This window comes from Culex pipiens, chromosome 3 (assembly GCF_016801865.2).
Source record: "Culex pipiens pallens isolate TS chromosome 3, TS_CPP_V2, whole genome shotgun sequence".
In the NCBI taxonomy this organism is placed as follows: domain Eukaryota; kingdom Metazoa; phylum Arthropoda; class Insecta; order Diptera; family Culicidae; genus Culex; species Culex pipiens.
Window position 1 is genome coordinate 140,054,569 of NC_068939.1, and position 14,645 is coordinate 140,069,213.

The 14,645-nt window shown below is 36.2% G+C and overlaps 1 protein-coding gene across 1 annotated transcript in view; it reads right to left on the bottom strand.

Moving 5' to 3' along the window:
- Positions 1 to 10,951, bottom strand: part of LOC120421242 (uncharacterized) — a 12,711-nt gene extending 1,760 nt beyond the window's left edge. The window contains exons 1-2 of the mRNA XM_052710451.1: positions 10,588 to 10,951; positions 6,774 to 6,985 (exon numbers count right to left, since the gene is read on the bottom strand). Coding sequence (XP_052566411.1) covers positions 6,774 to 6,954 — 181 coding nt within the window. The 5' untranslated portion in view covers positions 6,955 to 6,985; positions 10,588 to 10,951. The remainder of the gene's footprint in view (positions 1 to 6,773; positions 6,986 to 10,587) is intronic.
- Positions 10,952 to 14,645: the final 3,694 nt, after the last annotated feature.

The window sequence follows — 14,645 nt, forward strand, 5'->3', positions numbered from 1 at the left end:
AAGACGAATCAATACTGCCCAACCCCAATAAACCCTACATTTTCAAATGACGATGTCTCTAAGCAACTTATGGTCTGATTTACAATGTAAAATAAAATAAAAATTCGTTAAAAGATCGGAAATCTTTTCGAAAAACAATATTTTATTTTTTTAATCAAGACTAACATTCTAAAAGGGCGTATTTTGAATACTTGGGCCTTTTGAAATGTTAGTCTTCCTTCATTTTTTTTTAAATTTTGTATTCGAAAGAATTGGAGATTTTTTTTTTTTAATTCAGAAAAATGATGAAAATTGATGGGTTCATCAAATTTCTTATGAATATGCATCAAAAGACACTAAATTATATATTTGATCTTCAATAAATGTTTTAAAACCAAATTTACCAGATTTATAACGTACTTTGGAATAACCCAAAAATCCAAGCTGGAAACGCCAATTCTACCGAACAAAAATCATTTCTTTGTAAAAATTTGCCTTGAATTTTGCTTATAATTTTGCCGAAAACACCAAATCGATCTGAACATCTCTTAAAAAGTTACAGATTTTCGAATATCCGTAAAACGGGGTGACTTTGATAGGTGAGCAGTTCTCTAGGATTTCGGTCATTCGAATTTTTTTTGTATTTTTTAATCCGACTGAAACTTTTTTGGTGCCTTCGGTATGCCTAAAGAAGCCATTTTGCATCATTAGTTTGTCCATAAAATTTTCCATACAAATTTGGCAGCTGTCCATACAAAAATGATGTATGAAAATTCAAAAATCTGTATCTTTTGAAGGAATTTTTTGATCGATTTGGTGTCTTCGGCAAAGTTGTAGGTATGGATACAGACTACACTGAAAAAAAAATGATACAATGTAAAAAAAATTTAGTGATTTTTTTTATTTAACTTTTTATCACTAAAACTTGATTTGCAAAAAAACACTATTTTTTTTTTCGTTATGTTTTAGAGGACATAAAATGCCAACTTTTCAGAAATTTCCAGGTTGTGCAAAAAATCTTTGACCGAGTTATGAATTTTTTAATCAATACTGTTTTTTCAAAAAATCGAAATATTGGTCGCAAAAAAATTCAACTTCATTTTTCGATGTAAAATCAAATTTGCAATCAAAACGTACTCTAGTGAAATTTTGATAAAGTGTACCGTTTTCAAGTTATAGCCATTTTAAGGTAACTTTTTTGAAAATAGTCGCAGTTTTTTTTTTTTTTAATAGTGCACATGTTTGCACACTTTTGGAAAAATATTTTTGAAAAGCTGAGAAAATTCTCTATATTTTGCTTTTTCGGACTTTGTTGATACGACCTTTAGTTGCTGAGATATTGCAATGCAAAGGTTTAAAAACAGGAAAATTGATGTTTTTAAAGTCTCACCCAAACAACCCACCATTTTTTATTGTCGATATCTCAGCAAGTAATGGTCCGATTTTCAATGTTAATACATGAAACATTTGAGAAATTTTCGGATCTTTTCGAAAAAAATATTTTCAAAATTTTCAAATCAAGACTAACATTTCAAAAGGGCCCAACATTCAATATTACGCCCTTTTAAAATATAAGTCTTGGTTTAAAAATTTTTTTCGAAAAGATCGGAAAATTTCACAAATGTTTCATATATTAACATATTGCTGAGATATCGACAATAAAAAATGGTGGGTTGTTTGGGTGAGACTTTGAAAACATAAATTTTCCTGTTTTTAAACCTTTGCATTGCAATATCTCAGCAACTAAAGGTCGTATCAACAAAGTCCGAAAAAGCAAAATATAGAGAATTTTCTCAGCTTTTCAAAAATATTTTTTCCAAAAGTGTGCAAACATGTGCACTATTCAAAAAAAAAATGAAAAACTGCGACTATTTTCAAACAGTATTGATTAAAAAATTCATAACTCGGTCAAAGATTTTTTGCACAACCTGGAAATTTCTGAATAGTTGGCATTTTATGTCCTCTAAAACATATCAAAAAATAAAAAAAATTAAAAAAAGTGTTTTTTTGCAAATCAAGTTTTAGTGATAAAAACCTAAATAAAAAAATCACCAAATTTTTTTTACCGTGTATCATTTTTTTTCAGTGTAGTCTGTATCCATACCTACAACTTTGCCGAAGACACCAAATCGATCAAAAAATTCCTTCAAAAGATACAGATTTTTGAATTTTCATACATCATTTTTGTATGGACAGCTGCCAAATTTGTATGGAAAATTTTATGGACAAACTAATGATGCAAAATGGCTTCTTTAGGCATACCGAAGGCACCAAAAAAGTTTCAGTCGGATTAAAAAATACAAAAACTAAAATTGAAGAAAAAAGACCGATTTCGTAGAGAACTGCTCAGGTTTGAGATTTTTCCGCATAATGAGGAGTACAAATTAAATCTGATAGTTTGGAATCATATTGACCGTGGTAGAGAAGTGCTCAAAGTACCTCAAGAAGAACTTTTCATAAAATTTAGAAAAGTTTAAAAAGTTAGTTAACAATAATTAAGAAAATGTGGATGAAAGGTGTTATTTAAAACTTCTCAAAGTGTCATGATTTTGAATCGGAAAACGAAATTCATAATTTTTCAAACCATTATTGAAAAAACTTTTTTTTCAAAAATAGTGCATAGACTTTGTGTGGCCTACCTCAGTACATGTTTTAAAAATAATAATCTTGAGAAAACCCTCACCAGTTGGAAAATATGCCAAAAATAAATTGAAATCCTATCAAAGTCACCGCGGTTTACGCTACCACTGAACCCACGACACAAAATGGCTTCTTTGGTCATAGGAAAGACCCCTACAAAATTTGAGCCAATTAAAAAAATAAAATGGTCTAAATCAGCCGTTTTCAAATCCCTCATATTTAAGACTGGTAATTACAGTCGAAGATATAAAACAAACGAGGTCAAGCCATCGAAGTTCTTCTTTAGTTATCTCCACGTGGCTTTTCAACTCAGAAGAACATTACCAACCTGATACCTCCCCAACCAAACGCTGCCAAATCGTAGGTGTGTGTGTGTGTGCTCACTTTGCAACGTTCGAACCCGTTCGCGGACCTGACCCGACTGAGCTTGGCGGCGGAACACAACGGACGCGTTGCATCGGAGTCACACTTGACTCGCCGTCGTCGTTCGTCCACCATAGAGTTGTCACGTGCCGTGGCAAGTGTTTCTCTATAAGCTCAGCGACTCTCCCGCCGGCAACACACCCTGGAAATGCCCGGCCAGGTTAGCTTCGAACTCTTTCGAGAGTGATTGATGGCGGCGTGGAATAAGCGTGGCCTTAACGGCTGTGGAGGCGTTCGGCGGGTGCTCTCGAAGTTCTCCGTAACTAAAGCTGATCGTCGCCGACAGATAGCACGGTTGAAGTGCGCGGCTTAACCCGTGAGGAGTACCAGCGGCATGGCCAGCGGGTCACGTTTTCCAGCGGCACACAAGTGCTAGTCTAGCTGGGCAGACCGTGTGTATTATTCGCAGTAAATGTAACGCTTAGTCATCTGCGAACTTGCCAATGAGCGGCCCAAGGCGACTAGCTTCTAATTTAATCTGCGCAAACAAGAGCGAGCAAACACGGCTGTCAACAGAGAGAAAGAGAGTCCGCATGTGATTTCTCGGAAGTGCCACGTGGCACAAACAAATCGGAACTGCTGTCAATACAGCAGAGCTCCGGTGGTTTGACGTCCTGTGACGTTGCAATTTCTTGATGCAAAATTCAAAACAACTGCAGTCAAACCATCGAGGTTTCCCAGCTGTACTTGGAATCGACGCGACCTGAACTGTCCGAATCACGTTTTGTGATCCGCGTTACTAAGGCGAACCCCTACTTGTAACGGCTTGGCAACATCAGCCTGTCACATGCGTCTACAGCTGCAGTTGCTAGTTGCTGCTGGTTGTTACGGTCGTTTCAAGCATCCTCTCCTCAACCTGCGGTTCACACTAATCGTTCGTTCCCTATCGTCAAGCCACAGTGCGGTCACGTTCTGTGGCAGGCCGGTTATGGACGGATTTTTTTTCTAGGGTCAGCAAATTTTGGACTACAATCAGCATAGGTTTAACATATTTTTTCCGAATGTTCAGTTCAACGGCTCGGGTAGGCCGCTTGAAATACTTTAAATACCAGATTTGAGCAAGATCTCCTCCCCGTTTCAATTTCCATTCACGTGTTGCTGCGCAAGCTACATTATACGGTGAATGCATGTCAAGAACGTACGTCCTCGTGACCGAGCGTTCTTAACTCGTGGAACGTTGAAACGGCACATTTTACGACATAAAAAAATTGATACAGCCAATAAGATTAAACTAAAAAGTATCAATCCTCACTCAAAAAACCAGAGTTTAACTGTACCATGAAAAAAAAAATGTTCGCATTCCACCCCAAATGCCGGATACTTTCGATCCACCCTGTGGGGATGGCAAATCGCATCGCACCCACTCTCGGTTTCATTGCGCACTCATCGCGATTATTTACAAAACACATACCGTTTAGAGCTGTAAACTCACATGTTCGCACAATAATGGCGTAGAGGATGCATTGGCAACAGCAGCAGCAGCGATGCATCTCCCTTAACAACCGCAATTATGGCACTTGGGCAAATAGAACAAGGTGACAATTGCACGGTCGGGCAGGCTCTGTGCTAGCGATTCGAATCATTGTCTTTCTTTGTTTTTTTTACCAATAAATGTGTTGCTTTAGTTATTCTTTGTGATTTAATCAAACAAATTTATGATTTTTTGTTTCAAATATTCAAATGTTTTAATCTTAAACCTTTTATTAAAAGCAATAATTATGTCAGCGCATTTTATATACAACATATTAATACTAAGGTGTCTAATTGTGAGGTCAAATCTATCGCACGAATAATAATTTATTGGACAAAATTGTTTTATTCATGTTTTTGCACAATACTTTGCTATTTTTCTATTGGTATCGCTTACACGGAGCTAAAAAAAATCAAAATCGTGAACAAGCGTTCATGAATTTCGAAAACACAAACAAAACGTTCAAATTCCATGGTGCCTTTTTCAGAAAATTAACCATGAAATTTGAACACGTTGTAACGTTGAACAACGCTTGTTCACGATTTTGAGAACTAATTTTTCTCGTTGTAGAACAGAAATAGCACAACAAAATTAATCCATCGATTTACAAATTTGATGCTCTACTTTAAAAACTGCTGTCCACAGCACTACTGCTGTACTACTAATTCGTCCCAGTTGATTGTAATAAAATGCTTCAATCGTTTCAATTTTACGACCAGGCAAATTTTCTGAATAAAGAAAATCGATTGAAATCAATAGATACCTACACATTAGAATTTAGAAAAGGCGGTTTTACCAATTAATCTATATGGTTACGGCCGAATAAATACACGAGATTTAAAGCTAATGTTACAAAGGCATAAATATTGAATTTTATGTAATTTGGGCCGCTGAATCCAAATCTGGATTTGAATTTCCAGAAAATATTGGAAATTTAGATAAGTCAAAGTGCTAATCTAAATTAATTCGAAATTCTTTAAATCAATTACAAATTTGATCACATCCAGATATAGATATTGATATGAGCTAGGAAATCGGCCGATTTCGACCATTTTTATTTTTTTATTTGGCTCAAACTTTGTGGGAGCCTTCCCTATGACCAAATAAGCTATTTTGTGTCATTGGTTCACCCATACAAGTCTCCATACAATTTTAGCAGCTGTCCATACAAAAATGGTACGTAAATATTTAAACAGCTGTAACTTTTGGTTGAATTTTTTGATCAATTTGGAGTCTTGGGCAAAGTTGTAGGTATTGTTGAGGACTATTGAGAAAAAAATAGGCACACGGAATTTTTTTTTGTCGATTTTTTGCATTTAACATTGTTTTTACAAAAACTCAATTCTCCAAAAAAAGTATTTTTTTTATTTTTGAGATTTTTTGATATATTTTGGGGAACAAAAATCCACAACTTTTGAGCCATAGAGAAGCATGGTTAAAAAATCTGCCGCAAAGTTATGATTTTTTGAAAAAAATAGTGATTTTTGGAAAAAAAATCGAAATTTAAGAGTTCACGACAATTAGCATTTTCGCTCAAATTTAGTTTGAAAGCTATTTTCATGCATCAAGTGAAAATTATTGCAACTTTCACCAGCTGTTTGATAACACTCATGATGATCCAAACTAGGCCGTTAGCCTACGTCAAACCAGCTTCAAAAAGCTCGAATTCAAACCGTAAGCAAAAAAATCAACTCACTGCAGCAGATCTGATGACGCACGAAGGCTTCACCACCAACGGACTACTGACCGAGCCCCCCCCCCTCCCCCCAAACAATGGACGCCGTTCCACATTCCCGCCATTCCGGCCAGCCAGCTGAATTAACCACGTGCTGACTCCACCTAAGGAGTGGAGGGGGAAGGGTGTCTATTCTCCATTACCCGCAGCAGTATTCAACGGGTGAGAACTTGAAATTGACGACTTCCCGGGAACATATGATTCAACGCGGGGAACGGCCAAGCTGTAAGCATTTCTGTTCGTGGGATAATTCAGCATGACGGTGATGGGAAGGCACGTGGCGTGTCGGCTTCCTTTTGTAGATAAGAGGTTGTTCACTGAGGTGGTTGAACTCTGAAGTAGACTTGCTGAACGAATTCGTTCAAAATATTGTCAATAAGGTCTATTTTTGCAAACAATTCTCATCCTCATCATAAACCTTATCATCCCCCTTGATAGTCAAAACAACAAAATGTGTCGGCACGTGCGGAACAAATCCGTGATAAGACCCCCCCTCTCACCAGATAATCGACCCCCTCAGCTCACCGTAATTTATGACCGAAAAGCTCGTTGCGTTCGGCGAGGCTGCCGGGGTGACCACGATGACTCTGGACTGGGGCTGGCTGCTGTTGGACGTCTCGCTGTCCTCCATAAACTGATGCTGCTGCTGAACGATTGGACCATCATCGGATGGGCCCAGGTCCGCCCCAACGGCGGTCGGAGACATCACGTGGAGCTGCAAGTTAACTCGAGCGAAACTGTGAAAAGGTCATGGGGAGAGAGCGGAAAAAAAATGTGTTGTTAAAATTTGAATCTCAATGGGAAACATTTGTTTATGTATCAGCAAACTGGCGACCGCAACCGAGCGCCGGAACATGGTTCTGCAACGTGACACGGTGAGATTTCAACACCGCATCGGTCAGCTTAAAACGACAGTCAACAAATTGAAATTGCAAACTATAACAAATTTGTTAATACATATTTAAACTTCGAAATAAAACTAAATTATTCAAACATTATACATTTTCACTCAAGTGGCACAACTTATCGTTGTCCACGTGTTAGTCCTAAACATTACAATTCAATATGTTGAAAAAAAAAACCAAAAAGGGATGAAACAACCACTCATAATGACGTCTCTCCTTGTACAAAGCCAAAACACTCTTCTGGGGAGTCACGTGGACGTCAACGCGTTACCAAGCATTGTTATCAACGTGAAAGAAGGGGGGAAATTCATGATGGCGCCAATTAAGTTGCCCCTGGTTTTGGCAACTAATTAAATGAAGCCCCCTCGAATCGTGAGCTATTTGCTTTATTAATGTGAATAGCCTGAATAACGCTGGAAGCCATTAACTGTTCGTAATCTCATTGTTGCGAATCGGTTACAATTACGATTGTGTGCAGGGTTTAGAAGCACAAAATAAGAGTATTTGTGTGCTCTTGAGCACAGAAAAAAAGTTACATGAAAAATAATGTACCTATCTAAAAGTATCATGATAAATAATGTGAATTTTAATGCAAGTAAGACCCCTATTTTTTTTCTTTGGCCATTAGGGTGACCTACGTCGTGTTAGGGTGGTCCAAAATATTGCCATTTTCGTCAATTTTCGCAAAAATCATATGTTTCAAAAAATCATAACTCCGCGCCACTTCAACCGAATTTAGCTGAAAAAACGTTATTTAATACACCCTTAGGTGGTTGGCGCCTTCCTCACATTTGAAGGGTGCTATCCAAAATCCTAAAAGTGCGTAAATAACACTTAAGTGCTTATAACTTTTGATAGGGTTGTCAGATCTTAAATGTTTTGGACGCGTTGGAAAGCTCTTTTAAATACCTATCCAACGATAGGTCGCATAAGAGATCCGGACAACGTTTTCATCAAAATATCTGATATCCGGCCTCCAAAAAGGGTATAAATAACACTTAAGTGCTTATAACTTTTGTTAGGGTTGTCAGATCTTCAATGTCTTGGACGCGTTGGAAAGGTTTTTTGAATACCTAACAAAAACCACCCTTTTTGCAATCTTCTGGACTTTTGTTAAAATCGTTTTTTTGCATAACTTTTGAAGTACTTAACTAAACTGCATAATTTTAAATAGCGACTTATGGGACCCCAAGACAGATCGAATGACGCCAAAACGGACAAAATCGGTTCAGCCAATGTCGAGATAATCGAGTGACAATTTTTGATCAACATCCCACCAATATCTGAAATTTACAATTTTATGTATTCCATAATTCATTCAAATTCAATTGTGTCGATTAGAGTGTGTTCAGGATGCCCAAATCTGTCATACCTTGACGAAACTGAAGCATTTACTGACCTCAACTTAAAAATGTGTAAGTTTGTTATTTTTATGAATCGGCTGTATCATTGTTTTATTTTGATTGATTTCATTTATTTCGTATTTCCTTTGCTCCATACAAAAAAAAAATTTTTTTGGTTGGAGCGTGGAAAATCCCATACACCCCCCCTAAAGTGTCGACGTGGTTTATGGATAGCCCCTTTGATAATTCTGCAAACTTTTTGGCATTGAAAAGAGATTCCTCTTTGAAAAACGTAGCTCAAGCAAGCTTTAATTCATTTTTAATTAGGGCTAGTGATTTTTCACGGCAAAAAAACGAAATTACGTGGCATGCCAATTAAAAAACATTGAAATTTCACGGCAATTTCTATTACTCTACAAACTGCTCAAAATAATCGTTGAAATGTAGTCTTTCAGCAAAATTATTAATTGAAAAGTGTCTTAACAGTTAGCAGTGGTTTTAGATACAAAATAAAACCCCCTGACACAAATTATTTATTTTAAAAAGGAGTAACCATCATCTGGGGTGAATCGGGACTACAGTCTAAATAGGGACAGCAGTGTTTAGAGCACCTAAAGGTTTTAAATTTGGAAATGGGTGTACACATTTTGTTGATCTGAGTCTGTTCTATTAGAAACCAACCAGACAAATCAAAATATTGTGCTCTAACATGATTAAAACTGCTGTCCCAATTCACCCCAGTTGACGGTTTTGAAGAATTTCCATCAGTTGAATTCCAGATTTTTTTTTATCAGGTCTTACAAACAAATGTAAACAAAGAGTGTATCCCGCGTACTCTAATGAACATTGACATAAGGTGTGAAAGGGATACACTCAATGTTAACATTTTTTTATAGGACCTAATACAAAATTTCAAAAACTTATTAATCAGCTGTTTCAATTGTATTGAAATTTTTAAAAATAATTTGCTTAAATAACTTGAAAACGAAGCTCGTCCAGAACCTCTAATTCATCAAAACAAGAATCATTTAAATAAGTACAATATAGTGTTGATTAACGTTCTTTTAAAATCTTTTTGAAATTTTGTGGAATAAAGAAACTATCTGCATTTTGTTAAATATTCTAACAAAAATATTTTCAAAAAATTATTGAAGATCTTATATGAAATACTTTTTTATTTTATAAACTGCTTTAAAATGCTTGTTTAAAATCTTTTAAAATGTTTGGATTAGAAAAAAAGCTTATATGCACTTAGTAGCGATTACTCAATTCGATATTTCAGATTTCGCGGCATTTCACTGTTACGCGGCTTCCGTGAAATCGCGAAAAATCACTAGCCCTAATCATAATACTTAAAAACTGCATTTTTTAAATTCATTTGAATAGTTGTGTTAAATTCTTTGCATGTGCAAATTGTTTTCATTTTCAATTAATAGAGTGGTATAACAAATTCTTGTTTGCCTCCTAAATTTTGAATTATTTTGTGTAGGGAATGGATACTTATAAAAACTTTTAGTTTTATTATCAAAATAATTGATACAAAATCAGCACTCATATGTTGATAGTTTCATTCAACAAACTGATAAAGTTTGATGTGGAGTACTAGCAATTTTTTGTGAAATATTTGAGAAAAGCAAAAACCTAACAAAGTAGACAACGTTATACTTCTTTTTTGAATGCGCTCCAGCTCTCCAAAATGGCTTCCTGTAAATTGCAAATTGCTCAAATTAATTGGTCTACAGCCAAAAGATGCATTCCTGTTGGTCCTTACAAAAATGGCAGCTGCGTCGTCTGTGCATCTTTTCTGCATGTGTTAGTGAACACATTATTTGGAGTTTTGCGAATGTTTGAACCATAGTTGATTAGGGGTTTTTACATAGTTTGATTGTCAACCTAGGCTCAGTTTCAAGGAGTATAACTATCTATTCAAGTATTTTTCAACAAGTAGTTATTGTAAGTTTGACGCAGTTCATTCAACTTGCGACATAATCTGTCGCCACACACAAGCATGACGCTTTTGTTTGTCCCAAAACCACACAGATACAGCGAATTGCAATCCATCCACCATTTTAACCGCAACATAAAACTCACATCGAAAAGTGGTGTACCGCCGCCAGGACAGAAGATATTCCAAACAATAATCCGCAGTATTATAGCTTCTCCGCTAATAACTGAATGACTCACTCAGTTCACAGTTTTCCGCAATTCACTGTCACTTAATACGATAGCTTTGCTATTCTTTTACAATGAACTACCAAAAAAAACAACTCCACCAAACTTAATGTTGTCTGCTTCCTTTTTGTTCACAAGTCCCCCACACACTGTTCCGAGCCAAAACATCCACACAAAGACCCGGCTTTTTTTCTGTCGCCCCCCTTCGTTCAGAAAACACTCTCCCTTCAATGAAACGTCGAAGCGCAAAGTACGCACGCGAACCGTTTGAATGGGCTTCTCGACGACAACTGAACGGGTGAGCGCGAAACTGTCCAAGGTATAGAGCGGCTGAAACCCGCGAAAAGAGTGGACTACTCTGCAATGCAAGGCCCCCCCTTGTGGCGTCGCGACGCCGAGAACGGAGAGAGTGCACGTCCGAAAGAGAGAGAAAAAAAGAGATTGAGAAATGTTTTTGTGCGATGCCGGTGCGAACAAGTTTTCACTGCAAAAAAAATATATTGTCAGCTTAATCTTAAATTCACTGTTATTTTTGTAGAAATGACAGCAAAAATATGTTCTTCCTCAGCAAAAACAGGGCTTTTTGAATATTTAATGATTCAATAAAAAATATAATTTAAATATACTAAAAAGTGTAAAACAAATTGATATCAAGAGTTAAAAAAAGTCATATAAACATATAAAACACAATACCTTATAGGACCTTTTCAAAAAAAAAATCTAGATATATCTGCACATATATGTGCAAACTCGCTTTATGAATATTTCTCTCATTAGGTTTTACGCCGACTAGATTTGGAGGTTAGAAACGAGTGCACTCCCAAGTAGCACTCATAACTTGTCGACTGTTGAATAATAGTTAGACAATTGTTTTTGATAAACATACGAGAAAAAATCTGAACATAACTTAAATAACAGTTTGTTTCACTGCTTGTATAACTGGCTTATGTAACTATCGTGTTTTGTGCCACAAAAGTGTTAAAACACAGTCAACTTCACTCTTTTCCAACTTTAAAACACAACATAGGGAAAATTCTCACCTATTTGGGAGGTTTAGAACTCGCTCCTTACTCCATCCAATTTGCTGATTTACACTGTTTAAACAATTTATTTTGGAAAACTTTTGATAGAAACTTGCATGCTCACTTCCTATTGAGCTATTTATCACTTTATTTCACTCGAAAACACTTTTTATGAGCTGTAATTAAACTTCAAAATGCTGATATGCCAAGATGCTGTTCCGTCATCTGCATTTTTTTCCTCGAAAACAGTTTGTTGAATAAGAATAATATTGCACTGTTTGTTTCACTGCTTATCTAACATTGTTATGTGACGGCATCTTCTGAAAAATGGGCGTGGCCAACCATTCTATAAATAACCTTAGGTTTTCTCGCTTTGTTACACAAATGTTATTGGAGAATAGGTTATATAACTGATAATCAACAAACATATTCAACTTGAAATTGCGTGTTGTTATGTGGTGTAAATTTGTACGTGAGGTATTTAGAGTTTCAATAATGTTTATTTATCGAAGATTGCAATAATTTTAATTGTTGACCGATTGGTTTGAAACCTTATTGCCGGTAAAAGCTACAAAAATGTCAGCTTATGGAGTTCATGATAGAGAAAATAACAAATTAAAATCACACCGATTTCAATGTTGCTCCGTGGTACGGTAATAGAAATGACAGTTGAAACGGTTTGTTATAACTAAGTTGTATATTGGAGTTATAAAAACTGACTTGAAACAAACTTATATAACTTAATTTCCAATGACAGCCTTTTCTGGAGTTAAGTTGTATAGCTCACTGCTGTATAACAAAGCTGACAGCAGCCTTCTTATTGACGTTTAGGCCAGCTTGTTTACTATGAAGCCTCGTGGAGAGATGTGGAAGCGCGCCTGGACCTGCCGTGGAGATAACAACAAATCGTCGAAGTCATCGGATCGAATCTTGGGAAAGACGAAGTTCATCAAAAAAGGAAAATCTAAAAGTTAGCCATGAAGAGGGTTTCACAAGAATCACAGTTAGAGAGCGCGAAAGGATTGTTTTTTTTTCATGCAATTTCTATTTTTTTCTAAATAAATCGGGCAGAAACAAGCGTACCAAAATAGTCAGAGATACTATTCTTATTGGCTTCGTCGTTGATTGAGATTCTAATAAGATCTGTTTGTTTACATGTAAGTTGGGTAACGGTTAGACAACTGTTTTCAATCTATTTTTCCTTTTCAGTGTGCGCTTTGATTTGACAGCACAGCCGTTAACCACGCCCCCTTTTTTCGTTGAATCTCTTGTTAGCTAGCACAGTGTTGTCAAATACATTTGTACAACTTACTCTGATAACTTGCATCTTATTCTGGCAAGTTATACAACAGAAAAAAGTGCGCTTTTTCCAATGCACAGGAGTTGTAGAACAAGTTGTGGTAACGAGGCCAATCGGTTATACAACCAGTTAGGAAATACGTTTATCTGACAAAGTGTGTTGCTTGGGCTGTTTACATGGACTTAGCACAGTTCGATGCGGTCGTTGATTTTGTTCGGGGAAATTCGCCAACAATCGACGAAGACCATGTAAACAGTGCACACGAGCTGTCAAATGACGTCACGGTGTAAAACCTAATAGTAAACTCATATTCTCTCGAGAGAACGTTTCTATACCAGAGAAATTGAGAGAGAATCGTTTTACAACAACATTACAACAAAGTGTAACATTGGTCAAAATTAAGAAGAGCAATCGCTGTAAACTATGAAGGTCAACATGGTCCAACATATTTATTTTTTTATTCTTAGTGTAAAATATTGTAAAATATCAAGTTTTCATCGTTTCTAGACTTTCTGATAAAATTAAAACAGTCAGTTTTCCATTTTTAAAATTACTTTAATTTTGATTCAAATTTAAAATAAATTCTAATGTCAAAAACCAAAAACTATTTATTTTGCAAGTCTCAAATCCAGTTCAAGAACTTTGCAACATCGTTGGTGTAAATACACACACATACACACACGCAAACATTATGATTGATCCACGAGCTTAGCCGGCACAACACGTGCTTGACATTTTCTGTATCGCATCCGGACGGGCCTCGTGGATGGATGGATGGTGTCGTCATCATCGTTCGTCGAAACACACCCGCCAGCGCGCAGTCATCGCTGTCAATGGGGCCAATTGGGCAAATAAACTATTTTAACGACTTTTATTTAATTGTTTTAAAAACGCGATAAAAAATAACTCAAAGGACATTTTCTACATAGAGTCCACGAATTTTGATCATTTTAAAATACAGCAATTCCCCACGAAAACAGCATGATTCGAAAAAAGTTCTCCGATCGGGCTCAAAATTTTTCTGGGGGTTCCTTGGCCGAAATAATTAGACCCATATTTTTTTGTTTGGCCATTTGGGTGACCAACGCCGTGTTAGGGTGGTCCGAAAAATGACAATTTTCGTCGATTTTCGCAAAAACCACTTTTTCCAAAAAAAATTATATCTCCACGCCATTTAATCCGGTTTTAGCTGTCTTAAGCGCAAAATAAAAGTTGATTAGTTTGGCTAATTGTTTGAAAAGGTCGCATAAAAACTTAAAATGCTGTTTTAAAGGTCTCGGGACCAAAGAACCTATGTCTGAAAATATTTTTATCAGATTCCTCGGAAAGTTATACATGACATATCAATCTTCAAAATTTCAGCGATGACCTATACATGTTAGGATACCATTTTCGTAATTGAAATACGCAACTTTTGGTACCCTAACATGTATAGGTCATCGCTGAAATTTTGAAATTATCGCAGTTTTAGTGAAAAAAAATCGATTTTTTCCCGTTTTCGTCATTTTCCCATTTTTGCGCGTGGCGCGTCAAAAAACCCAGTTTTTATTTTCAAAAAATCGTATCGCAGAGTATTGTATCTTATGTAAAATTTTCCGAGGAATCTGATAAAAATATTTTTAGCCATAGGCTCTTTGGTCCCGAGACCTTCAAAA